This window comes from Fistularia commersonii, chromosome 9, assembly GCF_037954325.1.
Source record: "Fistularia commersonii isolate RoL2024-O1a breed Wild chromosome 9, RoL_Fcom_v1.0, whole genome shotgun sequence".
Lineage (NCBI taxonomy): Eukaryota > Metazoa > Chordata > Actinopteri > Syngnathiformes > Fistulariidae > Fistularia > Fistularia commersonii.
The window spans coordinates 17,665,298-17,690,785 of NC_141292.1; the positions used below are offsets into that span (position 1 = coordinate 17,665,298).

The 25,488-nt window shown below is 46.9% G+C and overlaps 3 protein-coding genes and 3 non-coding genes across 9 annotated transcripts in view; all 6 read left to right on the plus strand.

Moving 5' to 3' along the window:
- Positions 1-5,419: 5,419 nt before the first annotated feature.
- Positions 5,420-8,839, plus strand: rpl17 (ribosomal protein L17). The gene is made up of 7 exons (XM_086152869.1): positions 5,420-5,465; positions 5,915-5,964; positions 6,148-6,188; positions 7,472-7,606; positions 7,789-7,887; positions 7,991-8,182; positions 8,754-8,839. Exons 2-7 carry the CDS (start codon positions 5,925-5,927, stop codon positions 8,799-8,801), a joined length of 555 nt encoding a protein of 184 aa, XP_086008995.1. The 5' UTR covers positions 5,420-5,465; positions 5,915-5,924; the 3' UTR covers positions 8,802-8,839.
- LOC147231472 (small nucleolar RNA SNORD58) lies at positions 6,002-6,069 on the plus strand. The gene has a single exon (XR_015106656.1). It is a non-coding gene; the product is annotated as a small nucleolar RNA SNORD58 (small nucleolar RNA).
- Positions 7,653-7,720, plus strand: LOC147231473 (small nucleolar RNA SNORD58). Its single transcript, XR_015106655.1, has one exon. It is a non-coding gene; the product is annotated as a small nucleolar RNA SNORD58 (small nucleolar RNA).
- LOC147231474 (small nucleolar RNA SNORD58) lies at positions 8,219-8,284 on the plus strand. The gene has a single exon (XR_015106654.1). It is a non-coding gene; the product is annotated as a small nucleolar RNA SNORD58 (small nucleolar RNA).
- A 748-nt stretch (positions 8,840-9,587) lies between the features above and the next one.
- Positions 9,588-23,449, plus strand: lmbrd2b (LMBR1 domain containing 2b). The gene is made up of 18 exons (XM_086152870.1): positions 9,588-9,758; positions 10,391-10,619; positions 10,691-10,803; positions 12,389-12,487; positions 13,079-13,246; positions 13,366-13,576; positions 15,238-15,312; positions 16,465-16,578; positions 16,662-16,845; positions 16,951-17,132; positions 17,259-17,392; positions 18,622-18,727; positions 18,803-18,900; positions 18,989-19,092; positions 19,178-19,224; positions 20,907-21,006; positions 21,087-21,213; positions 21,768-23,449. Exons 2-18 carry the CDS (start codon positions 10,446-10,448, stop codon positions 21,826-21,828), a joined length of 2,097 nt encoding a protein of 698 aa, XP_086008996.1. The 5' UTR covers positions 9,588-9,758; positions 10,391-10,445; the 3' UTR covers positions 21,829-23,449.
- Positions 23,450-23,557: 108 nt separating this feature from the next.
- Positions 23,558-25,488, plus strand: part of capslb (calcyphosine-like b) — a 7,522-nt gene continuing 5,591 nt past the window's right edge. Inside the window, exons 1-3 of one of the 4 annotated variants that reach the window (XM_086152872.1) lie at positions 23,558-24,180; positions 24,292-24,420; positions 25,252-25,438. In XM_086152872.1, coding sequence (XP_086008998.1) covers positions 25,302-25,438 — 137 coding nt within the window. In that variant the 5' untranslated portion in view covers positions 23,558-24,180; positions 24,292-24,420; positions 25,252-25,301. Of the gene's footprint in view, positions 24,181-24,255; positions 24,421-25,251; positions 25,439-25,488 lie in introns of those variants that run through there. The other 3 variants (XM_086152871.1, XM_086152874.1, XM_086152875.1) reach the window with 3 other exon arrangements.

The following is a 25,488-nucleotide window of genomic DNA, read 5'->3' on the forward strand; positions in this document are numbered from 1 at the left end:
GAGATAGTGGTGCAGTGTGCTGTAGGGGTAGCAGAGAAGTTCAAGGTGGAGGTGGGACTCCATCAGGGATCAGCTCTGACCCCCTTGTTTGCAGTGGTGATGGACAGGCTGACAGATGCGGTAAGACAGGAATCTCCAAGGACCATGACATTTGCAGGTGACATTGTGATCTGTAGTGAGAGCAGAGAACAGGTTGAGGAACATCTAGAGAGGTGGAGGTATGCTCTGGAAAGGAGTAGAATGAAGGTTAGTCGCAGCCAGACAGAATATATGTGTATGAATGAGAGGAACGCTGAGGCTACAGGGAGTGGAGATCAAGAAGCTGGAGGATTTCAGGTACTTGGGGTCAACAGTCCAGAGCAACGGAGAGCGTGGAAAAGAGGTGAAGAGACGGGTCCAAGCAGGTTGGAATGGGTGGAGAAAAGTCTCAAGGGTACTATGTGATAGAAGACTATCAGCCAGAATGAAAGGAAAGGTGTACAAGGAGCAGCTACAATGACGAAAAGACCGGAGGCAGAGCTGGTCAGAGGGACAACATACGGTATGTTCGATGTTTTGGAGAGAAAGTCAGAGAAGCCAGACTGAGATGGTTTGGTCACGTGCAGAGGAGGAATAGTGAATATATTGGGAGATGGATGCTGGAATTGGAGCTGCCAGGCAGGAGGTCTCAAGGAAGACCAAAGGGAAGATTTATTGTCGTTGTGAAAGAGGAGGATACAGAGAATAGGGTTATATGGAGAGGGTTGATTCGCTGTGGCGACCCCTGAAGGGAAAAGCCAAAAGGAGAAGTAGAAGAAGATCACGATGCCCTTGTGTTTGTTTCTGTCTCCATTGTCCCCCCATGTTCTTTCTTCTGGTGGTTCCTGTTTTGTTGGAGGCCCAGCCAGGGTAGCCACAAGATGTTAGAGCTTTCCTCCCATGTTGGACCTCTGTTTTCCTTCCTTCAGCGAGAGACGGAGTAAGAGAGAAGTGCATGCCTGGCAAAATCTATGGCCAAGTGATGAAGGGTGGGCAGTTTATTGAGAGCAGCCATCTTGGAGATGACGACAGTGCAGTCCGAAATTGGGAGTGTTGTCATCTTGAGTCATCGCAAGTGAAAGGAGCTCTGTGGAGGGAAAGAAAAGCTGGTCTGGCTCTGCCTCTTGTCTGAAGGTCGGTTGGTGTGTGCGGTGAAAGGCAGAGATGGAGATGAACCTCCATGGACCAGAATGTTTGCAGACGACATTGTGATCTGTGGGGGGGAACAGGTAGAGGTACATCAAGAGAGGTGGAGCTGGAGGTATGCCCTGGAAGGTGGAGGAACGAAGGTTAACTGGAGCAAGACAGAATACATGTGTGAGGGAAATGGTGAGGCGGCCCGGAGGTGATGAAGGTGGAGGAGTTTAAGTACTTCGGGTCAACAGTCCAGAGCAGAGGAGAAGGTGGAGAAGAAGTGGAGCATCATGTGCAAGCAGGTTGGAACGGGTGGAGAAAAGCTTCAAGTGATTAAAGAGAAGAAATGGTGTAGAAGACAGAGGTGACGTGGAGTCATGGTGTCTGGTTTGGAGGCAGCAGAGATGAAGATGTGGAGGTCCCTCTCTGGGAGTGAGGAGGATGGAGAGGATCAGGAAAAGGAGTCCATCAGAGGGACAGCACATGGTAGAGGTTCTGTAGATAAAGTGAGATGGCTGGTGTGAGAGGAGAGGGTTGGAGGAAGTTGCTGTGGCTCCCTGAAGGAAGCAGTCCAAAGAAGATTAATTTAGGGTACTCTTGTCTGTACTCAGGTCTGGACAACGTAAGGTATCCAAAGAACATCCTGCATGTTTTTGGACTGTGGGACTGTGGGGGTTATCAAGTAACCGGTCGGTCACATGAAAAGGGAGCAAGATGTGCAGAGGCTCTCCAAACAGTGCCTAACGTTGTTGAACATCTTCAGGAAAACCATCTACAGTGTGGAACAAGAGCCTCTTTTGGACAAAGTTCCAAGAGGTGCCAGCTCAAATTTGGTTCCGGGAACTCACCGTCTCTGGGGGAAGAGATGATGTCTGGGCGGGAGCAGATGTTGCTCCAGAACCTCTGTGTGCTCCTCAGGTTGACCGTGGTGCTCCCAGTGGAGATCCAGGCTTTAGAACCATCCAGTCTGACAGCAAGCTGTATGGTCCCTCTCTTCAGTCTGCAGGACATGGCGTCCAATGTTTCAAAAAAGAACTTCAAATATGGATCTATGTGCCCACAGGACAGTCCTCCAATGGGCCCCGCAACATTTGAAAGGAGCAGAGACGATGGAGATGCTTGTAGATCTTGCTCACTGTATGGCTTCTTCTTTGTAGGATACAGTTTTCTCTTACATTCAGGGACTCCAGGATGGACTGAACCATCTCAGCTCCTGCTCCAAGGCAGGGTCTTTTTATGGTTCCATAGGAACTCATTGGTGCTTGGTGATTGGTGGGATTCATAAGCCACGCCCATTCCCAAATACTTCTTGTGGACCACCAGGAGCCGTTTTTAGAAGCTATGATGGTCACCAGTAAGATGTTTTCTCGGGATAAAATGGACAGAAGTGAGAAATGAAGTGACGAGGAGGTACGAGCTCTTCTGGCCTGCTGTGCCTCAGAGGGGGTTTCCACATCTACAATTTGGACCAAAATAAGTGCAGAGTTAGTTAACAGCTAACACGGTTAGCAATGCAAGGAGAAGATAGAAATACTCCAACCATCTGATAGTCCATGGTTATTATTCCATGAACGCTACGGCAGCTCCCACCTCCATCTTGTCTTCCTCTTCTTCTTCTTCTGCGGTTTGTTTTGGTGTGTGAGGCTTAAGGTGTACGTCACAGACCGAGCAGGACAGTTCTTCGTTCTTCTTCTCTGTTTGGGAAGTCCATGCTAAACCACCCGACAGCTTTCTGGAGGAGAAGGTGCTGAACCTGTGTGCAGTCCAGACCTCCGAGCCACCATGAAACCAAAAATCCTACAACTAACAGATGCCTGGAGAGCAGCTCCAACCCTGAATCCAACGACAGCGTTCCTCTCCTTGAACTCCCAACAACTCCGGTCCTCTTGTCCCAGATGTTCACATGCGGTTGTCAGAAGAAGATGGAGATGCCACACCAAGGTAGACCTCGCCCTGCTCCAGGTGTACCAGGTGCGCTCCAGCCTTCAGATTCAACATGAGCCCATATTTTGCATGAAAGTGTCTCCAACATCTGACGTGTTCTTGGTGTTCTACTGGGGAACAACATAGGCTTGGACATTCAGACCTTCAGCGACCCTGCTAGAAGATAATAAAGGATTATTCACGTCCATGATCTCAGAATTTTTGGTGACACCTGGGCAGATCTTTCCAGGGAAAAGGACCAGCTACCCTTCTGTGTTTACATTCTTGGACAAGTTCCTGCCCGCCTGCACCACGCAGGCGCACAGAAAACGCATAACAGCACATCCTGGTGTTGACTTCCGGTATTGCACCCACATATATTATTAAAATAAATGTTATATACATATAGATACACTGCTCAAAAAAATAAAGGGAACACTTAAAAAACACATCCTAGATCTAAATGAATGAAATATTCTTATGAAATACTTTACACAGTTGAATGTGCTGACAACAAAATCACACAAAAATGATCAATGGAAATCAATTGTATCAACCCATGGAGGTCTGGATTAGGAATCACACTCCAAATTAAAGTGTAAAAACAAACTCCAGGCTGATCCAACTTTGATGTAATGTCCTTAAAACAAGTCAAAATGAATCTGTGTTGCTTCCTGAGTGGACACTATGATTTCACACAAGTGGGATTGACTTGGAGTTACATTGTGTTGTTCAAGTGTTCCCTTTATTTTTTTGAGCATTATATATATATATATATACATGTCATAGGTCACAATAACACAATAACTGGATATTTCCAATGATAAACATTTTCATTTTGCTGCATTATTTATACATTATATTACATATTATATTCTTCTGGGCAGCACAGTGACGCAGTGGTTAGTGAAGGTTAATTGGGAAAAAAATTGGGAAAATTGCCCTAAATAAGTGAGTGAGTGAGTGAATGGTTATTTGTCTATATATGTGAATATCTTTCCTTTCATTCTGGCTGATAGTCTTCTATCACATAGTACCCCTGACACTTTTCTCCACCCCTTCCAACCTGTTTGAATCCGTTTCTTTACCTCTTTTACAAACTCTCTGTTGCTCTGGACTGTTGACCCTAAGTACTTGAAATCCTCTTGATCTCCGCTCCCTGTAGCCTCAGCGTTCCACCCGGGTTCCTCTCATTCACACACATATATTCTGTCTTGCTGCGACTTACCATCATTCCTCTCCTTTCCACCGCATACTTCCACCCTTCATGATTTCCCTCAATCTGTTCCCGGCTCTCTCTACAGATTACAATGGAATCTGCAAACATCATGGTTCATGGTAATTCCTGTCTAACCTCGTCTGTCTGCCTGTCCATCACCACTGCATACACAAAGGGGCTCAGAGCTGATCCCTGATGGAGTCCTACCTCCACCTCTATCTCCTCCATCACACCTACAGTGCACCTCACCACTGTCTCACAACAGGCATACATGTCCTGCACCAGTGTAACATACTTCTCAGCCACTCCAGACTTCCTCATACAATCTTCTTCTTCCTCCTCTTCTTTTGGCTTTTCCCTTCAGGTGTCGCCACAGCGAGTCGACTTTCTCCATCTAACCCGATTCACTGTATCCTCCTCTCTCACACCAACTACCTTCATATCCTCTCTCACTACGTCCATAAATCTTCTCTTTGGTCTTCCTCGAGACCTCTTGCCTGGCAGCTCCAATTCCAGCATCCGTCTACCAATATATTCTCTATCCCTCCTCTGTACATGACCGAACCATCTCAGTCTGGCTTCTCTGGCCTTCTCTCCAAAACATCTAACATGTGCTGTTCCTCTGATAGACTCATTCCTGATCCTATCCTACATATTATATTATGGTATGTAATATATCCCTTATAAATCACAGTATAATATATTTTTACAATATTATGATTAATATTCTTAACTTCTTTAAATTGTGTAAGTAGCAGAACATTCCTAATGATAATAATAATAACAGTAACAGCAGTAGATGCAGTTCACTCATGTTGTTTATGTCTCAACATGCTGCCCTGTGATTGGTCCAGGGTGAACCCCGCCTCTCGTCCAATGAGAGCCAGGATTGGCTGTCGCAACCCTTCGTGCATGATAAGCGGAAAAGACCATGAATGAATCATTATTACTAGTAATAGGGGTGTCATTTAATTCCTACAAGTAAAAGAAAACAAAATATTTATTAGACAGAAAAATATATAAAATGATAATAAAAGCCAGCACGTTTAAACATATAAAACGGCTGGACTTGTAGTACCCCTCCCGACCACAGGGGGCGCTAAGCCGCAAGACGCGGTCAAGAGGGGCGCCGCTTGCCCTGGCACTTCCTCTTCCCTCCGCGGCCTCAGAGGTAAGACGCTATCACCGCCGCCGAGTAAATCGACCGATGTCCAATCTCGATTAAATCCTCGCCATCCTTCCCCTTTTAGCCCCGGATTATTTATGTTATAACCAGGAAACAGCGGCAACATGAGATGTCCGCGTATTGGGGCAGAAACTGACGTTTTATGATAAAATAGAAAGACGAGAAGCCGGTTCGTCACCGGGGCTTCCGCCATGTTGAATATCCCCGCTGCAGATAACACTCAAATTTCAACATTTATATCGGTTTCCGGGGCTAATTGCTCTCCGGTAACCGCCTGCTAGCAACCCGCCTTGATTTTCATTTTGAAATGTATCTGTAAATATGTGTTTTAACCGTTTTTACATCAGCATCGCTAGCTTGGCGTCTAAGCTAGCGCCAGCGTGAAGCTAGCTCTCTTGGAGTTAACCGTATCCCTCCACTGTTTTCCCCCGCAGATATCTGAAAATGGTCCGCTACTCTCTCGATCCCGAGAACCCGACCAAATGTGAGTTCTTTTAATTGTTGCTCTTTTTTAATTTTCTTTGCCGTGATGACTTCTTAGGACACCTTTGGAATTTCAAATGAAAACAACCCATGATCTCTGAGCTAACATATAGAGTCTCAGGAAAGGAACCCATGGCCTTCCATCCATGTTAACCTCCAATGTTTTCTGTTTTTATCTCCTTAGCATGCAAGTCGAGGGGCTCCAATCTCCGGGTCCATTTTAAGGTAAGGCACTACAAGAGTTCTGTGGTTGAGGTAGAAGGCCTCTTAATTATCCCAAGTAGGGCTCACCGTTAATCTTAGTGTCACATAAGATGTTCACCTTGAATGAATCATTTAGCTGAACCGGAGAAGACCTCAAGAAAGAGGGAGCACAAAATTAGCTGATTTTTATGGTGTGTCCTCAAGTTTAGAAGATTAGCAATTAGAAACTGGATTCTTCATTGTCATGTAGAAGTCTCCTTGGGCAAGAAGATCAACCCCTAGTTGCTCCTGGTTGGTCTAGTTAGCGCTTAATTTGATAGCTCTCTGCAAATGTTATGCTAGTCCTACTGTTATTATTAGCATGGGCTCATAACAGGCTGTGTTTTAATTGAGGCAATAGGTTGCTCACATTGGGCTGGAATCTGTTAGATATTCCTGCGCCAGAGAAAGGCTGCCGTCTCCAAGTGCTTGTCTCTGGAAGAGAGAAGGATTTCTGTAGCTCTTTTAAGTCATCCAGACCTGCTATATATGGGGTATCAGGCTCTTGATTTGATGGTCTTCAGGCTTTTGTAAGTTGTTAATAAACTTTGTCTCAACAAATTGAAAGGCTGAGGTTCAATCCAGATGGACTCAATGAAGCCCCTTGAATCTTCTCTGGTAAAACGTCAGTCTGAAGATGAAGGCAGATTGAGAGTTTCAGAATGTCCATCTTAAGCCAAGAGCATGATCCCAGATGTCCTCCAAGACCAGTGTGTTCTAACACCAGTTACCTGCTGGAGCTGATACGGCGTTGACCACTTTCAACCTTTGGCCAAGAAGGCCTGTTAATAGGATGGGTTGTCCTGTCCATTGAAGCCGTCTAACCATAATGACAGGCTTCTGTATAGCTCACAAGCAGAGGAGCTTGACTTGATGGGTGATGTAGATGTTACCAACTAACGGTAGATATTTAGAAGCCTGGTGAGGAGTGCCTGTATTATCAAGTCTGGAGACCCTGAGGTCGGGTGTTGGGGTTCTTTGGGAGTGAGGAGGATGGAGACTTAGGAACGAGACCAGCACATGTTCGGTCATAAGGGGGCAAAGTTAGACTGAGATGGTTTGGGCGTGGACAGAGGATGGATGGTGATGTTCTGAGTAGAAGTATGCTAAAGGTTGGAGGACCAGAGAGGAGTCTTATGGGCGGATAGGGTTAGGACTAAGTTGCTATGACACCCCCCCCCCCCAAAAAAGGTGAAGTGGTTAAAAATGCCGAGAGCAAAGAAGCATCTAGGAATACATGTCTAACCCAAGACTCTGCTCCTCAGAACACCCGTGAGACGGCCCAGGCCATCAAGGGGATGCACATCCGCAAGGCCAACAAGTACCTGCGCGATGTCATCGTCAAGCACCAGTGCGTGCCCTTCAGGCGCTACAACGGCGGCGTTGGTCGCTGCGCTCAGGTGGGTGGCCGCTATTGGATGAGGAGGAGTTTGGGAGCAGTCAGGCATGCTATGATGACCATCTTAGGACACCTTTGGATTCATGATGAAACCAATCTCACAAGACTGAGCAGCTCCTGCCATAGCGGGGGATGGTGTAGTCCTGGAGCTCAGGTCCTAACATGAGTGTGTGTATATTACAGGCCAAGCAGTTTGGCTGGACGCAGGGTCGCTGGCCTAAGAAGAGCGCAGAGTTCCTGCTTCACATGCTGAAGAACGCTGAGAGCAATGCAGAGCTCAAGGTGGGTCAGGAGGTCCCCTTCCACGGGGTCACAAAACCTTTGAGTCCCGTCCGAGATGATCAGAACAACAACTGAAGGGTCTGCTAATTCTCCTGTGTTCCAGGGTTTGGACGTGGACTCCCTGGTCATTGAGCACATCCAGGTCAACAAGGCCCCGAAGATGAGGAGGCGCACGTACCGCGCCCACGGACGCATTAACCCATACATGAGCTCTCCCTGCCACATCGAGATGATCCTCACCGAGAAGGAGCAGATCGTCCCCAAGCCTGAGGAGGAGGTCGCCCAGAAGAAAAAGGTGAGGGTTCGGTGGCCTCGTCTTCGTCCATTGTGGCTGCTATGATGACGTCTTAGGACACCTTTGGATTATCCATGAAAATACCCATAGACTCTGAGCAGCTCCTTCATCTCGAGTTAGCCTGCTGGCTTGATAGACCTCCTGGGGTCCAGCAGTGATCCTTCTCTGAGATGAAGCAGGTCCATGTCACTTGACTGATGCAATATAGATGTTGGCATGAAGACCACAATGAGAACATCCCGATGTTCCCATCATGTCGCATCGAAAGTCTGGTTGATGTCCCCGCAATCTTGGAGGTCTGCATCTTCAGATCTTAGTGGGCACTGTCTCCACTGAGGCAGAAGAATGTCCTGATTCTGGAGCTTAGAGGTGTTCTTCGGATCCTCTCAGAGGACCCTGCTCTCTTGGTTGGCCTGACCACCTGCTGCTGCTAGAGGCCATGCTGTATTTTGAAAATCTGAATTGACTTGTGTTCAACAGCACCTTGTGATGTCCAACATCGTCAATCATATTGATAGATGGAGTCACGCACAATCTAATCGGGTGTTTTTCGTTTGTTTTTCTTCTCCAGGTGTCACAAAAGAAGCTGAAGAAGCAGAAGCTCATGGCCCGGGAGTGAATCTGAATAAACCCCCCCAAAAACTTTTTGTCATTCAAGTCTGGTCTGGTTTTGTGTTTCACTTTTCCTGAAATCTCTAAATAGCTGGATCCGATGAGCCAAAGTTGGTTGAAATCCAAGGAATAAAAACTGTAAATAAAAGAAAATAAAAAGCAGAGGTCCAGAAATTGATGTTCTTATTTAAAGGGATACAAGCTGTTCTTGTTTCCAGCTTCATACCTGCAAAGATCAGACAATCCATAAGATGCCACCTGAAACGAGACCTCACTGGTCCTGAATGTGACCTGTTGCCATGGTTACAGTGTCATCTCTCTCTTCAAGAGCAAAACCTGGGAATGTTTGCAAAATTCCCCAGGGTGCTCTGGGGTAAACTATGGGTTGTGGAAACTGGCTTCTCAGCAGGAGCTCTCTGAGGAACATCTGAAGTGCTTCAAGACAAGCTGCTTGAGATCAGGGCTCTTAGACCTCCTGTCCTTAACAGTGTCGTTTTTCATGTATCATCCGAAGAGTGTGATTTCAATCAATTTTATTGAAATCTCGAGATACACAGATAATTACAAATCTAATCAAAACCGTGGTGACGTCAAACGACTGAAGACACACATTCATCGCTCCTTTTTATGTTGTAATTCAAATAAAACTTAAATCTCCATCGCTATTTTTCATTTTGAAAAAATAAACTGCATTATTCCACTGAACTGATGAGTCGTTCTTTCGTTGACACAATGCGGAAGAAGCATAACGCGCATGCGCCGGGCCGCATCCCTTGACTCTGACGTCATCCCCACTCACACACGCACACACACCGGGTCAGTTTGTTGCTGTGGATGTGATGTGACAACCGCTCCCGACCCAGGAGACTTTGGCGGCTCACACAGAGGGTTAAAGGATCCCCTTCCCCTCCACACACGGCCCCGCCGAAAGATAACCTTGCCCAGAACCGGTAACCGACCCCCGGTAAGAATACATGTCATCGCGCTTGTCGACCGTTGCCAGCTAGCAATACCTCATAACAAACTAGCTAGCTAGCTTGTCAACAGCTGCTTGACGCGTCCACTTCCGTCGCCGTTCGCAAGCGCGAAAACACACACAAACACGGACAAACAAAGGATCACGGACACACAAACAGAGACACGGACACACAAACAAACACAGTGAATCAAGCCTCAGTTGACGCTCCCTGCTTGCTAGCGTATTTTCTTACCTCAGCTATGCTAAGCTACACGTTCGCTCTGCGTATTTCCATGGTCACGTTTGTCAACAGACATCCCTCCCCCCCCCCGTTCGGACGGACGGATGGACGCCAGGTGGGGAGTGACCCCACCCGGTCTGGTCCGAATTCCCGCATCGGACTCCGTGAAGCTCCGCTTGGGATGGTTGTCAGCGTAGCTCTCGGGGTGACGGCTGGTTCCCGGATGATGGGATGTGATGTTTAGCCTCTCCGCTAATGACAAATTTTGTTAGTTAGTTAGTTAGTTCGTCAATAATTTTGCTTTTTTTCCCCAAGTAATTTTAGCTGTTTTGATTTTTTAAACTTTTTTTTTTTTTTTACTGAATCTTTAAACGTTTCCTTGTTGACTTCCGGGTAGCCTTTTGATAGGTCTCAGCTGATCGCTGCCGCGGGGTCAAAGGTCACCACCCAGGATGAGCGGGGCGGCGCTGGGCCTGGAGATCGTGGTGGTCTTCTTCCTGGCGCTCTTCCTCCTCCACCGCTATGGAGACTTCCGCCGGCAGCAGCGCATGGTTCTGTTCGGTACACTGCTGGCCTGGTATCTCTGCTTCCTCATCGTCTTCATCCTGCCGCTGGACGTCACCACGGTAGATAGCTGACACACACACAGATACATACACACACTTGCATGCTGACCTGTCTCCATATGTCCTTACAGACCATCTACAACCAGTGCCAGATCGACCACAAAGAGAAAGGCTTCGCCCCCACGTTCGGACCCCTACCCGCCAACCACACGGCGGGGAACATAACTGTCACACCCACGCTCAGGTCAGTCCTCTAGAAATCACTTGTTGATGTCCACTAGATGTCCCATTTATAGTCCACTAGAATCCACTGGTTGACGTCTGCTTAAATCCACTGAGGTCAGTCGACTAGAACCCACTTGTTGACGTCTGCTAAAACCCACTTGTTCAAGATTGAAAGCGTCGATTGTCACATTCACAGTGAAGATACGTGTTTCCCCGTACGGTGAAATTCCTCCTTTACTGTCCGCAGTGCATTTCAATATGAATTGATGAGAAATAATGATAGTAAATAATTCTTAAATATGAACATTGTTGGCAGTGCGATAAGACATGGAGTGCAGCTTGGCGTGCAACTCACAGAGTGAAGTTTGAATGTCCACTATCATCTCCTTGGTTTTGGGGAATGACGATGTTGCAGAGCTGTAGTTCACAAAGAGCGTCCTGATGTAGGAGTCTTTGGAGTTTTCTAGGTGGTCGAGGGAGTTGTGGAGGGTGGCGTCTGAGTTGGACCTGCTGGGCTGGTATGCAAATTGCAGGGGTCGGAATGCGGAATGTCGTTCTGAATGTGGGTCAGCACTTCCTGTAGTCATTCAGGCAGGTGGGTGGGCTCCAGAACCCACTGGGGTAAGTCCACCACAACCCACTGGTTGACATCTGCTAGAACCCACTTGTTGACGTCCGCCCACTAGAATCTGCTTGGGTCAGTCCACTAGAGCCCGCTGGAATCTGTCCACTAGAACCTACTAGTGTGTCCACTAGAACCCACTGGGGTCAGTCCACTCGAACCCAGTGGTCAAAGTCCACTAGATCCCATTGCGAACTGTCCCACTAGAATCCACTTGTTGAAGTCCACTATAACCCACGAAGGTTAGTCCACTAGAATGCACTTGTTGAAGTCCACTATAACCCACTAAGGTTAGTCCACTAGAATGCACTTGTTGAAGTCCACTATAACCCACTAAGGTTAGTCCACTAGAATGCACTTGTTGAACTCCACTATAACCCACAAAGGTTAGTCCACTAGAATGCACTTGTCGAAGTCCACTATAACCCACTAAGGTTAGTCCACTAGAATGCACTTGTTGAAGTCCACTATAACCCACTAAGGTTAGTCCACAAGAATGCACTTGTTGAAGTCCACTAGAACCCACTAAGGTTAGTCTACTAGAACGCACTTGTTGGCGGCCGCCCTCTAGAAGTCATTGGGGTCAGTCTTCTAAAACCCGATGGTCAAAGTCCACTAGAACCCACTTGTTGACATCCACTAGTACCCACTGGGATGTGTCCGCTAGAACCCTCTTGTTGAAGCCTGGAACCAACTTGATGATTCTTGTTTTCTAACTGCATTTGGTTTCCACGTGACCTTCTCCAGGATTTCACCATTCACACATACACCCACCCCCACACACACACACACACCCATACAGACACACACGCACGCAATTGTTATGTTATAAATATCAAACTGTGTGTGTGTGTCTGTACATGCGCCCACTCTATCTCGTGATCCCGGCGTGACGGCACTAACTCAATCAGACCCGCCACGTCTCCATCTGACCCTCTTCTCTCTCTCTTTTTCTTCGTCCATCTCTCCATCCCCCCATCAGCCCACAGCCGACCTGCTACAAGCCATGGAGCTACATCCCTGATGGCATCATGCCCGTCTTCTGGAGGGTAGTCTACTGGACCTCTCAGTGTCTCACATGGTCAGTGACTAGTGGGGGTGGAGGGAGGGGTCCACACACACACACACACACACACACACACACGCACACGCAGGCGTCGGCAGGAACAGGAAGCCCGCTGCGTTCCCTGAAAAGCTACATGCTAGCGCCGCGGTCACCACAGCTGCCCTCGTCCGCAAGCTCCATCCATAAGCTCTACCACCGTGGCTAGCTAGCAGTTTCTAGCTAGCGCCATTTAGGATAATGTTTTAAGCCAATGCTAAAGGGGTTTAGCCGCCCGGAGCTAACAAGCACATCCGACAAAATATTTCTCCTTAGTGGACATTCTGCTTGAACCTACAAGGGTCAGGTTGGTTGAAGACATGATAATGCCGTGGTTGCAATGGCGACGGGGGTCACCTGACGTGCACTGCACCCGCAGCTTGCGGGCAAGCTCACCTAGTGTTGCTAACTAGCGGTTCTTCACTCCATCCTTCTTTTCAAGCTAATGCTAAAGGGGTTTGGCCGCCAGGAGCTGATGTCCTACGCAGTCGCCCGAACACATGGACGATTGTTGTTGTTGTTGTTGTTGTTGTTGTTGTTGACCTCCAACTGTGGCTCCGCCCCCTCCAGGCTCCTGCTGCCCTTCATGCAGTCGTACGCCCGCTCCGGAGGGTTCTCCATCACCGGCAAGATCAAGACGGCGCTTATTGAGAACGCCATCTACTACGGGACCTACCTGCTGATCTTTGGCTCGCTGCTCATCTACGTGGCCGTCCACCCCGAGTGGCACCTGTCCTGGTGAGGAGGTGTAGAGCTTCAGGGAGCTCACACGGGTCTGGTGGATCAGATCCCTGGGTCAGGGTTCCCTCACTGTGTTCTCTCCATGTCCTCCCATGTTCTCTGGGGATCTCCACCAGGTACGAGCTGCAGACCATCGGGATCACGGCAGCCAACACCTGGGGCCTTTTCCTGCTGGTGCTCCTGCTAGGCTACGGGCTGGTGGACATCCCCCGCTCCTACTGGAACGCCTCCCGTCACGGCCACCTGCTGGTCAAGACCTACTTCAAGGCTTCCAAGCTGATGACCGAGAAGGCCGACGCCGAGGAGAACCTGGAGGACGTCATGGAGGTGAGGGTTAGAGAACTTCTGCACCCTCAGTCCCACCCAGCCCGGACCTTTTTTATGGATACCTTTGTATCCACACGTCTGTTGCTAGCTTTCACATGACCCGTGGAAACATTGCCCTTTGCTATGGCAATATTTTTGTTTGTGTTTTTGATGGAGTTGCTTCATAAACTCTCAAAAGAGGAGGAGGTACTGCAGAGATGGAGGTAATCCTAAGAAGGTCATCAAAGTTAAACGGTCCCTCCACTTGTAGAGCCGCCTCAAGCCATGTCATTCATGTGATACAATCCCTAGCTAACCTCCAGGCTAAGCTAACCTCCGTTTACAAACTGTCCTTTGGAAGCTGCTTAAAGATGCTATGTAACCATGTTACCATGGAGCATCACCCAATCAGGAGGTCAGGCACTGTGATTGACACCAGGGGACAACCAGTCCAGAACATTCGGAGTCCGTGTAATAAGTCGAAGAATGCCAGGTACCGTATTTTCTGGACTATAAGTCGCGTTTTTTTTCATAGTTTGGCGGGAGTTGCGACTTATATGTGAAATAATTAAGCTCTCTTGCTCTCTCAAGCTACCAACGACCTCTGTACCTATGAAAATGGATCGTTTCAACATTCGCGCTAACTTATAAAAGCAACTGAGAAGGGCTGAACTAAAATGGCACTGAAAAGAAAGTAGTTTTCTGCAGGTAACAAGCCGGAAGTAGTGAAATACAGCAGAGAGAAAGTTTGAAGTTAGTGAGAAACTTGTAAGGGACTGGCGAGAAGCGGAGGTTACTCTTACTGAAATGGAGAAAACTAAAAAAGCTAATCGCGGGCTAAAAGCTAGCCGGTCGCGGCTAGAGGAACGACGGCTAGAGTTGCGTCTTCACACCCAGGTAGTTGCCAAGGAGATGAATAGAAATGACTTTGCGGGAGGACCTTCCTGGTTTTACCGCTTCATGCAACGCAATCGCCTCTCTATCAGAGCAAAGGACGCCGTCCTGTCGGGATCCAGAAAGGCTGGAATAATTGGAACTGCGAGAGAAGATGACTCTGACGTAGCGACGTAGCGGTAGAAGAGGAAGCGACGCGTTGTTTACCTTCGGAGTTGGCGGAGTTGTTCAGAAGTGACACCGAAGAAGAAGATTTAGTGATTAAGAATGACACCGATTCTTTGGTTGTAGCATGTGCTATATGCTATCGTTATTTAAATGACTCTAAACGTAATATGTTACGCTAACATAGCCTAGCAGGCACGTTCTCAGTTCGTTGTTTATGCGTCATATAGGCTATACTTGTTCATCGTGTTGTTCTCTGTTCTATTTTCATTTTAAATTGCCTTTCAAGATGAAATGTCTATTCTTGGTGTTGGATTTTCTTCAGTAAATTTCCCCCCCAAAAAAATGCGACTTATACTCCAGTGCGACTTATACATGTTTTTTTCGTTCTTTATCATGCATTTTTGGCTGGTGCGACTTGTACTCCGGAGCGACGTATAGTCCGGAAAATACGGTAAACGAACTTCGCACCTTGAAAATCAACGCCACGTATTAGCGGGTAAATTTTCCCCCCGATTGTGGTTTGAGGTAAACATTGACCCCTGGAGGTTCTAGCGTCGGAACAAGTCCCTGGCTCACTTTCGGTCCACATTTCTAAAATCAGCATTCTTGTTTACCTACAGGAGGTGAGGAAAGTCAGCGAGTCCATCAAGTACAACCATCCGCTGAGGAAGTACATCGACACCATCCTGAGGAAGGTGAGTGCCGTCGGGTCAGGCGACCCAACCCCATCCATCGTCATGGCGTTCTATTCTAATACCGCATTTTCACGAGAATTTAAGATTAATGAATCGATGGTTCCCGAGTGGAGGAAGAAGAAAAACGAGCTCCGACGGGTCAAGAAGACGCAGCTGAGTTTCCGCGGATGTAAAGCGAGGTGGTCCGAGTTGGAGGAAAGACTCGAGCGGTGGATCATCGAGCAAAGAACGAGTGGGAGAAGCGTTTTGATTGGTCACCATTCGACTAAAACCAGTGAAGCTAGCAGTAGAAAATGAAAATTGAACATTTCCAAGGAGATCCGTCTTGGTGCTTTCGTTTCATGAAACGGTGCCATTTTTCCATCCGGACCAGGACTGCGGTAGCGCAGCAACTTCCAGCGGATTCTAATGAAAAGCTGGCCTTATGGTCGTGAAAATACAGTAATAATATACATGTATGTATGTGTATTATATAACTTATTAGTTTATTTATATAGATAGTTTGTTTATTCAGAAGGTCAGAGAGTGGCATTTTGGCTTTGGAGATCTAGGAAAAGCATACAAGGTGCTGAGAGAGGAACTATGTTTGTCTGGAGCTGCAAAGAAGTACTTAAGGGGTGGTGCAAGACATGTATGATAGCTTTGAGACAGTGGTGTGGGGTGACAAGAGTTCAAGGTAGAGGTGGGCCTATATCAGTGATCACCTCTGAGCCCCTTCTTGTTTGCAGTTCTACAGTCAGAGCAGGGAGCAGGTGGAGGAACTTTTAGAGAGGTGGATGTATGACCTGGAGAGGAACGGCGAGGAGTGAAGGTTAGGAGCAACAAGATAGAATACATGTTTGTGAATGAGAGGAACCCAAGTGGAACAATGAGGCTACAGGGTGAGGGTCAACAGTCCAGAGCCATGGGAGGGGCCATAAAAGAATTTGTAAGGAAATTTGTAGAACACGGAGGTCAGAGCATCTATGTTGTCTTGTTTTGGAGACTGAGGGGACGACTGGATGCAGCAGAGATGATGATGTGGGGGTTCTCTTTGGGGGTAACAAGGATGCCGTTGTTCACTGTGTGTTTTAACAACATTTAGAAGCATACAACTATTCACCCTGTCACTTCAAACATCCTCCACTTCCTCCTTGCCCCTGCTGTCCTCAGTGTCCGCTGGAGTACCAGGAGAAGATGGGCCGGAACATGGACGACTACGAGGACTTCGACGACAAGCAGAACTCGTATCCCAGCGAGAAGAGCCTGGTGAAGCTGCACAAGCAGGTGCCAAGTTTTGGGGCGCAAATTTCTCGCTCGTATCCCTCCCAATTTTTGGGGGCGTGACCTCTGACCTTCGCTTCCCACAGGTGATCTACGCCGTCCAGAGGCACAACCGCACCCGGGTGCAGTGGCAGATCCTGCTGCAGCAGGCCTTTCACCTGGAGGACGTGGCCAAGAACGAGTCCAGCTCCGGCCGGCAGTTCGTTCGCAGCTTTCCGTCGCCGGAGCCGGCGGGCTGGTTCGGCAGATACGTCTATACGCCCACAGCAGGTCAGCCTTGGCGTCGGCGATGACGATTAACCCTAATTGCCAAACACAAATACTAGACTTGGTTGTTTCATGCGATGCTGATGATGTCACTTCCTATACGTCCAGAGTGGTACTGGGAATGCGTCCTGCGGCGCTGGTTCTACCGGCTCCTGTCGGTGGTCTTGAGCTTGTTCAGCGTGGCGGTGGTCTGGTCTGAGTGCACCTTCTTCAGCACTCGGCCCGTCCTGTCACTCTTCGCCGTCTTCATCCAGCTGGCCGAGCGGGACTACAACTACCTGTACATCCAGGTGAGCGCCACCTTCGATGGCCTCTGAGGGCGTAGAGGTTGGGTCATGGCGCAGAGGAGATCAGGATAGTCATACTTTAGCATCAGGGTTGTACAGGTGACCTTCTGCTCCCTGTTTCTCCACCAGATGGCATGCTTTGTCACGATCTTCTTCCTCTGTACCTGCGTCTACTCCACTGTGTTCCGCATACGGGTGTTCAACTACTACTACCTGGCCTCGCACCACCAGACAGACGCCTACAGCCTGCAGTTCAGTGGCATGTGAGTTCCAGGAGGAGCCGAAAACAGAAGTACCGGATTTTTCGGACTACGCGTCGCTCCGGATTATACGTCGCACCAGCCAAAAATGCGTAATAAAGAACGAAAAAAAACATACATAAGTCGCACTGGAGTATAAGTCGCATTTTGGGGGGGGGGGGGGGTTATTTAATAAAATACAACAAGAACGGACATGTCGTTTAAAATTTTAATGACGAGCAATTTAAAATAGAAATAGAAAAGAGGCAACAACAGGCTGAACGATATGCTTGCGTTACATGACACAACTGAGAAAGTGCGTGGTATGTTAATATAACATACTGACGGTTATTCCGATAACTCTAGCATAAACAACATGATAAGAAGTTTACCAAAACCATCCGTGTCACTCCAAACACCCGCTAACTAAAATCCCATGAAATCTTCATCCTCGGTGTCACTTCTCATCAACTCCGCTAACTCCGGAGGTAGAAGATGCGGCGCTTCCTCTTCTACGTCACTTAGACTCATCGTCACTTCCGGTTCCAACTATTCCAGCCTTTCTGAATCCTGCCAGAACGGTTTCGGTCGTCACCGAAGCCCATGCTTTTTCCATCCATTCAATAACTTCCGCGAAAGTCGCACGGCGCATTCGTTCCTCTAGCTGTGGCCACCTAGCTTTTAGCCCGCGATTAGCTTTTAGCCCGCGATTAGCTTTTTTTGTTGTCTTCATTTCAGTTAGAGTTACCTCCGCTTTTCGCCAGTCTCTTACAAGCTTCTCGCTAACTCCAAACTTTCTCTCTGCAGCTCGATTACTGTTTTCGGCCGCATATTTTACTACTTGCAGCTTGTAATCAGCAGGATACGATTTCCTTTTCGGTGCCGTTTTTGTGAAGTTCTTCGCTAATGTTGAAATTATTATCACAGGCCTATAGCGCCCTCTTGCGGTTCAATGTGAAAATAAGATGTGAAATGATATACCGGTACCCGTAATAATGTGTTAAAAATGTCACACATAAGTCGCTCCAGAGTATAAGTCGCGCCCCCCACCAAACTATGAAAAAACCCGCGACTTATAGTCCAGAAAATACGATAGTACCTTCACGCAGGAGCTCACTGGTGCTCCTGCCTGGTTCTCAGGCCTTCTGTGGTTTTAGTTCGAAGAAAAATCAGCCGATCATCCCTGCCTTGTTCTTGAGTGGTTGTCCTCTGCCTTGACCCTTGACCCTTGACCTCTGCCCCCCCCCACGCAGGTTGTTCTGCCGCCTCACGCCGCCTCTGTGTCTGAACTTCCTGGGCTTGATCCACATGGACTCGGCCATCTCACACCAGAAGAAGGAGCCCACGGCCTACACCTCTGTAAATAGAAACCCCTTTCCCCCCTTCAACCATCACTTCTTCCCTCATCCTGACCCGATCAACTCTGCTCTCCAGATCATGGGGTCCATGCGGGTGCTGTCCTTCATCGCCAACGGCTTCTACATTTACTACCCCATGCTGATTGTCATCCTCTGCATCGCCACTTACTTCAGGTAGGCGGAGCCTCAGCCAGAGGGCCAATTGCGTTAATCGGGGAATTTGTCCGGAGTGACCGATGCTAAGCAAGAAGTGTGTCCGCAGCCTGGGGACCCGCTGCCTCAACCTCCTGGGCTTTCAACAGTTTGTGGGCGACAGCGAGATGACCTCCGACCTCATCGACGAGGGCAAGGAGCTGATTCGGCGGGGTCAGTATTTGGCCCCCGATTTGGGCACCTCAGGGTTATTTGGTTTTAGGCTTTTATCAAAAAAAAAAACAATTTTCCTCCACAGAAAAACGCAAGCGGCAGAGGATCGAGGATGGAGAGAACCGGCGTAGGGTGAGCTGTTCCCTCCTTCTGGTCCTTTAAGGCACCAAAGAAGTCAGAATCCAAAATGTTGTAACAGAAGTTTTCTTAGAATGGGCGTTAGCGAGTAGTCCTGTGAATGTTAGCGAGCCATTCATGATTGTTAGCAAGTCGTTTAGTGAGAACATCAGGATGTTGCCAAAAGAAATGATCCATTGTTGTTCTGCAAGTGGATGGAGTTGTTCCATCAATGTCAGCAAGTCACCCAGTGAAAGTTAGTGAGTTGTCCAATGAGGATTATCCATTTATATTTCTAATGTTAGCTAGTTGCCCAGTTAACATCAGGGAATAGTCCGGTGAATGTTAGCGAGTCGTTCCATAATAGTTAGCAAGTCGTTGAGTCACCCCATGAACATCAGGAAGTCACCCACTGAACATGAGCTTGTCATCCCATGAATGTTAGCGAGTTGTCCCATGAACATTAGCATATTGTCCTGTTGATGCTAACAGGATGCCTCATGATAATAAGGGAGTCATCCTGTGAACATCAGCAAGATGTTCTGCAAAAAGGTTGGCGTTGTCCCCTGAACGTCACCCATTTATACCTTGCATGCTAGCTAGTTGCCCAGTGAATGTTTGCAAATGATCCCATGAATGCTACCAAGTTGTCCCATGAATTTTAGCCGATAAAAGTCAGCAAGTCACCTAGTGAGTCGTCACGTGAAAAGTTAGCGAGTCGTCCCGTGAATGTGAACGAGTCATTCCATGAACATTAGCATATTATCCTATTAATGTTAACAAGTCACCTCATGATCATTAGCAAGTCATCCTGGTTGTTCTGCAAAATGGTTGGAGTTTTTTCACGTAAACAGTAGCGATTCGCACCGTGAGCATCAGCGAGTTGTTCTGTAAATGATTGGAGTTACACCGTGAATGTCATTAGCGAGTGGTCCCTTGAGCATTTCCCGTTTATCCCTTGAATGGTAGTTAGTTACCCGGTGTACATTAGTGAGTGTAATGAATGCTACCAAGTTTTCCCATGGTGTTAGCCAGTAAATGTTAGCAATTCATTCTGTGAATGATGCCAAGTTGTCACTTGACTGTTAGCAAAATCGTCACATGAATGTCAGTCGCACTGTGGAGGTTAGCGAGTTGTCCTGTGCATGTTAGCGAGTTGTTGCCCAGTTAACACCGGCGAGTCATCCCATGAACATTATCCAGCTGTCCCTTGTATGTTAGTGAGTTGTTCTGTGAACTTTAGCAAGTTGCTCTGTAAATCTTTGAATGTTAGAAAGTTGGGCCATGAATAGTAGCAAGTCACCCATTTAACTGGAATGAGTCTTGCTGTGGATGTTAGCGAGTCACCCCATTAGTGTTAGCAAGTTGCCCAGTGAATATTAGCGAGCCGTCCCATGAAAGCTAAGCAAGTTGTCCTGTGACTTCAGGCGAGCTGTCCCATGATTGTTAGCATGTTGTCCTAATTGTCCCGTGAACGTTACCAAGTCCTCTTAGTTGTCCCGTGAATGTTAGCCTAGCCTTTGTGGAAAAGCTTGCGCTAGCAGCCTGGGAAGTTAGCGAGGAATAGCATTAAAAATCTTTGACTGGAGGGGAACCCTGAGAAACCCCTGAGCTAATATACACTGCTCAGGGAGGGCAAGCATTCCACCCAATCAGAAGCTTGCGGGTTTGAGCGAAACACGAACCCTCTGCATCAGGAATGGAAGGAACGCTACGGCAACCCCAGGGACGAGTACAGTGCCAGGAACCACAACAACCAGGAAATGAAGGAGACCAGCTACTCTGACGCCGTCAGACGTGAGTGCCCATTCAGAGATCCTGCCCCCCCGCCCTCTGGCTCAGTTAGTAACTCCGATGTTCTCCGATGTTCTCCGCAGAGGCCAAGTATTCCCGCGGGGGCAGCCGGGCAGATCGAGACAGCGTGGAGCTGCTGCAGGACGCCGAGCCCCTGGACTTCAACAGCGAGTCCCTGAACGACGACCCCCTGGAGCCCGAGCCCAGCAGGTACCGACAGGGTTTAGTGGCCGCTGAGGGTGTTCTGCACCTTCAGTGGTTTGGTTGTTCTCCAGCCAGGGTTCTCTCCATGTTCCCCTGATCTGTTTCCCCATATTTTCATGCCTGGGTTCTCTCTATGTTCTCCGTTTTCCTCCCACTGAAGACAAAATCGTCTGTCGGTGTGAATGAGAGGGTGACGGGTGGGATGATTGACAGCAGACCGGTTAAGCCCCGCCCTTGCTGATATTAGCTCTGCGCGCATGGGTTTCAAGCTAAGAGATAAATAAACAAAATTATCTTGAAAAAGAATACAACCGAAAACGTATTTATTGTCAATATTTTTTTTTTTTTTTAAAGTTCTGCCCCTGCTATATAACAGAGAAGTCAATCATGTCGGCCATGTTCTTTTGAAACAATTAGCGTTAGCCTGCGCAAGAGCGTCTTGTATTATTGTGACCTTGTTAGCACTTTGTGTGTTCAGCAGAGCTTGATCTCTTTGTGTGTGTGTGTGTGTGTGTGTGTGTGTGTGTGTGTGTGTGTGTGTGTGTGTTGTGGTCCCTCAGGCACGGCGGAGGACGCTACCTGTCCATGTCCTCGTCACGCAGTATCTTTGACGACGTCTAGTGTAGCGTTGGAGGAAGAGGGAAGCGAAGAATGTACAGCCCACACGACCTCGTCTCACCCCCCCCCCCCATCCCCGCCGTGACCCTTGACCCCTGATCCCCCCCCCCCCCCGCCATCCGCTTGGATGCATGTGTCGTGCAAGAAATTGAGGAAGCGGGGTGGGACATTTAACCTGATACACGAGCATTTAGCATTTAGCACGTTGCTTTGACGCTTAACAATGCATTATTTTCCGAATTACAGGTCAGAGGTCAAAGGTCATTGGAACAAGGTCAATGAAGGCATATATATACATATATATATACGTATATGTATATATAAAATGTATGTGTTGAACTCTAAAAGTATTGAAGCTGGCGTTCAATAGGTCTTCTCAGAATTAAACAATTTCAGCTCCGCCCCACCTCACCACCAAAACTATACTTCAATTTAAATGTCATTGCAAATTGGTTTAAAATGTCTTTAAAATTTTCCTTTTTTTCCTCCCAAAATCTCATCTTCGAGAAATGAAGTTAGCATCAAGAAATGTCACTCAGAAACCTAGCTAAGACTATTAGCTTGAAAAGGAAATTCGCCAGGTGAGAAACTAATTTAGCGTCAGACTGAAATCACATATTTAGTAAGAAATTCACTAAGAGAATAGCGGCTAGCTGCTAACACTGATTTTTTTATTTTTGATGTTTTTTTTTTTTGTTTTGTTTTTTTTTTAATGTAAGGATGGTCGGCTAGATTTTCAATCAATCATGTGGATCAAAAACAAATGGGCCCAATGCTAACAGCTTGCTAACTACTTCCTCAATTCACTTTAACCTCTACTGAGATGCTACTCTTTGTCTCCGGTTATTTATTTATTTATACATATATATTTTTCCTGCTGGATAATCGAAAAAGAAATGTGAAAAAAACAGGCAACGCGTCGTCGGTGAAGTTACGAAAATATACGACGACGTGTTCGAGTTCTCGGCGAGCGTACTTGTGTAATTGTGCGTCGTCTGTTTTACGAATTTCCTGCTGGAGGGAAACCTCTTTTCCTTTTCCTTCTACTTTTTTTTTAATGTAAACACGATTCCCGATGTGCCATTTTGTTTATTCTAGAAAACGAGACAGGATCGTCCGTAGATCACGAAGTTGTTTGCGCCTTCGGAAGCCGTATGACGGACTTCGCTCTGCGCGAACCGGAGTTCACTCGACTTGAGCATCATCCGATAGCGTTAGTGAGATAGCATATTGACAAGACAAGCCCGAGCACAGAACCCTGGTGGACCCCTTATGAATGTTGGTGCTACTTGTATGCTTTGTTGTGCTGCTCCCAGACGGTCCACTAGCGCCACGGCTCCTTTCGTGCTTCCTTATAAGGAAGTAAGACGTCAAAAAGAGATAGAAGAACCCCAAGTTCTGGTCCAGATGGTCGGCAGCTTCGGCGGAAAACAAAGGCACGGTGTAAATATGTACAATTTTTTTGTACCATACAGGCTAACCGGTCTGGAGTGGATTAATTCAGGCTCCTACTGATGATCTGTGTTTATGTTCCTCTGGTCATAGAAGCGATAAAGTGGCAGAGACATGATGAGGGGAGGATGTAGAACCCATGTTGACCCTTCAATAAACCTCATGGCTCGCCCCTTCTTGCTCTCGGACTCGTTCCTCCCCGGTGTTCTGGGAAGGGGAAGCAATGCAAGGTGACCTTCTGCCTTGACCAGTCAGGGTTAAAAGAGTTCCAGGGTGGTCCCACCGAAGTCCAAGATCTGCTGGAGGGGACACATCTTTAGGATACATCGGGAGTTCCTGAGACCCCATCCTGGAAAAGAGGCAGAAGATGGATGGATGGATCGATATAGCAATGCCGTAGGCTGGTGAGACACTGCAGTAGATCAAGCCACGCCCACTGGGACCCCGACCAATGAGGGAGCACAAGAAATCGCGAGAAGACACGAGGTCACCATCAAGCACCAATGAAAACAGGTGCAGACGGGATAGGAATGGCAGCATCACTAGGGGTGAGGCTAATGCTAACTCTTAGCGTTCCCAATCCTTGAGAGGGTATCGCCCCCCGGTGGACATCTAAAGTAGTTCCACAGGAGGGGTTTTAATTATTTTAAATATTTTAATTTATTTTTCTGCATCATGTTAAAAATGGTATTCGATTTATTTATATTTTTTTTTCGTTGTCGTACTGATTTATTGACATCGAAATCAATAGCATCCAGGCTGTAATCACACCTCAATCAGATAGCGAGGTTTTCGAGGATTCTCATTGGCTGCTCGCACTGAGGGGGCGGGGCGGGGGGGGGTTGCCATGGTGACGGTGGATTGTTTTGCTCCGGGAGAGTTTGAGGAGAAGAAGATCTACAGGTGAGTTTCACGCTTTTATCCGATATTCGATCGATTAGCGATTCAATCAGACACTTCACTGATCGTGACCCTTCCTGTCCCCCTTCCGCGCACTTCCGGTCAACATTTCAGGACCGAAAGGGAAATAAAATTAAAAAAAAAAACACACCCCGGAAGTGCCGATCAGTCGATCGATCGATCGATCGATCGGTCACCCGCGTGCCGACGCCACGCTGTCGTGCGTGATCAACGATAATAATGGTAGGAAAAAGATTGCAATAATAACAATACATTTGAATAAAAGCATTTTTAGTTTATGTATGTGTATAATGTATTTATACACGCACGTAATGTATATATGGTGTATATACCTATATATATATAGACATATACTTAAGTTCAGTTGCCATTTAAAGGTACAATTATACACACACACCTAAATATATATTCAAATGTATATATATTCCTAAAAGCATGTATATTTAAATGTGTATATATAGGATTTAGCACTAGTTCTAGTATTACTACTATTATTAAGGATAATAATAAGGACAATAACAACAGTAATTTATCTGAAAATTAAAAAATATATATTTTTGTACTTTTTACCTGTAATTATTATGATACAATTAAAATATATTATAATGTAATACATTTCATATATCATATTATATGTTACAAGAAATCAAATTAGATTCCACAACACACTATATTTCATTTCATTTTATAATATATTGTTCCATTATGTACAACACATTACATTGCATTAAATTAAACTACATTACATTTTTTTATATTGCATAGCATCACAGAACCAGAAAAAGCGGAAAAAGATGGAATGGATGGAATTTTATACAATCATTTGTATCATATAATGTACTCAATTATTATTGTTGTTCATGTTATATTACATGAAGTTATACCTTTCAATACATTACATTGCATTAAAACATATTTCATTATATTTTCTAAATGTTACATTACACAAAATTATATTTTCATATTATTTTCGGTTACATAATATGAGAATAAATCAAATAAATAAATGTTTGGCTAATAACGGTGCGTTCACTTCCCCCCCCCCTGAAACAGCGTCATTACCATCCAGAGGTCAGGGGTCAAAGGTCAACGAAGCTCATTCCATGGCGGGCACGTGGCGGCACGACCGGGCGATGGCCATGGACGCCAAGCGGCGCCTTGAGATGTGCTCGGACCCGGTGGAGAAGCTCCGGCTCCTCTGCCTGAGCCGTGGCTCGGCGGGGATCAAGTCCCTGGGGAGGTCGGCGCCTTATATATAACCAAAATATATATGTATATTCTACGATATTT

Coding starts and splice junctions, on each gene's coding strand:
- rpl17 (XM_086152869.1), top strand. CDS start 5,925: ATGGTCCGCTACTCTCTCGATCCCGAGAACCCGACCAAAT. Junction 6,189..7,471: donor ATCTCCGGGTCCATTTTAAG/GTAAGGCACTAC, acceptor TCTGCTCCTCAG/AACACCCGTGAGACGGCCCA. Junction 7,888..7,990: donor AGAGCAATGCAGAGCTCAAG/GTGGGTCAGGAG, acceptor CCTGTGTTCCAG/GGTTTGGACGTGGACTCCCT.
- lmbrd2b (XM_086152870.1), top strand. CDS start 10,446: ATGAGCGGGGCGGCGCTGGGCCTGGAGATCGTGGTGGTCTTCTTCCTG. Junction 17,393..18,621: donor AGCCTGCAGTTCAGTGGCAT/GTGAGTTCCAGG, acceptor CCCCCCACGCAG/GTTGTTCTGCCGCCTCACGC. Junction 21,007..21,086: donor CTACTCTGACGCCGTCAGAC/GTGAGTGCCCAT, acceptor TGTTCTCCGCAG/AGGCCAAGTATTCCCGCGGG.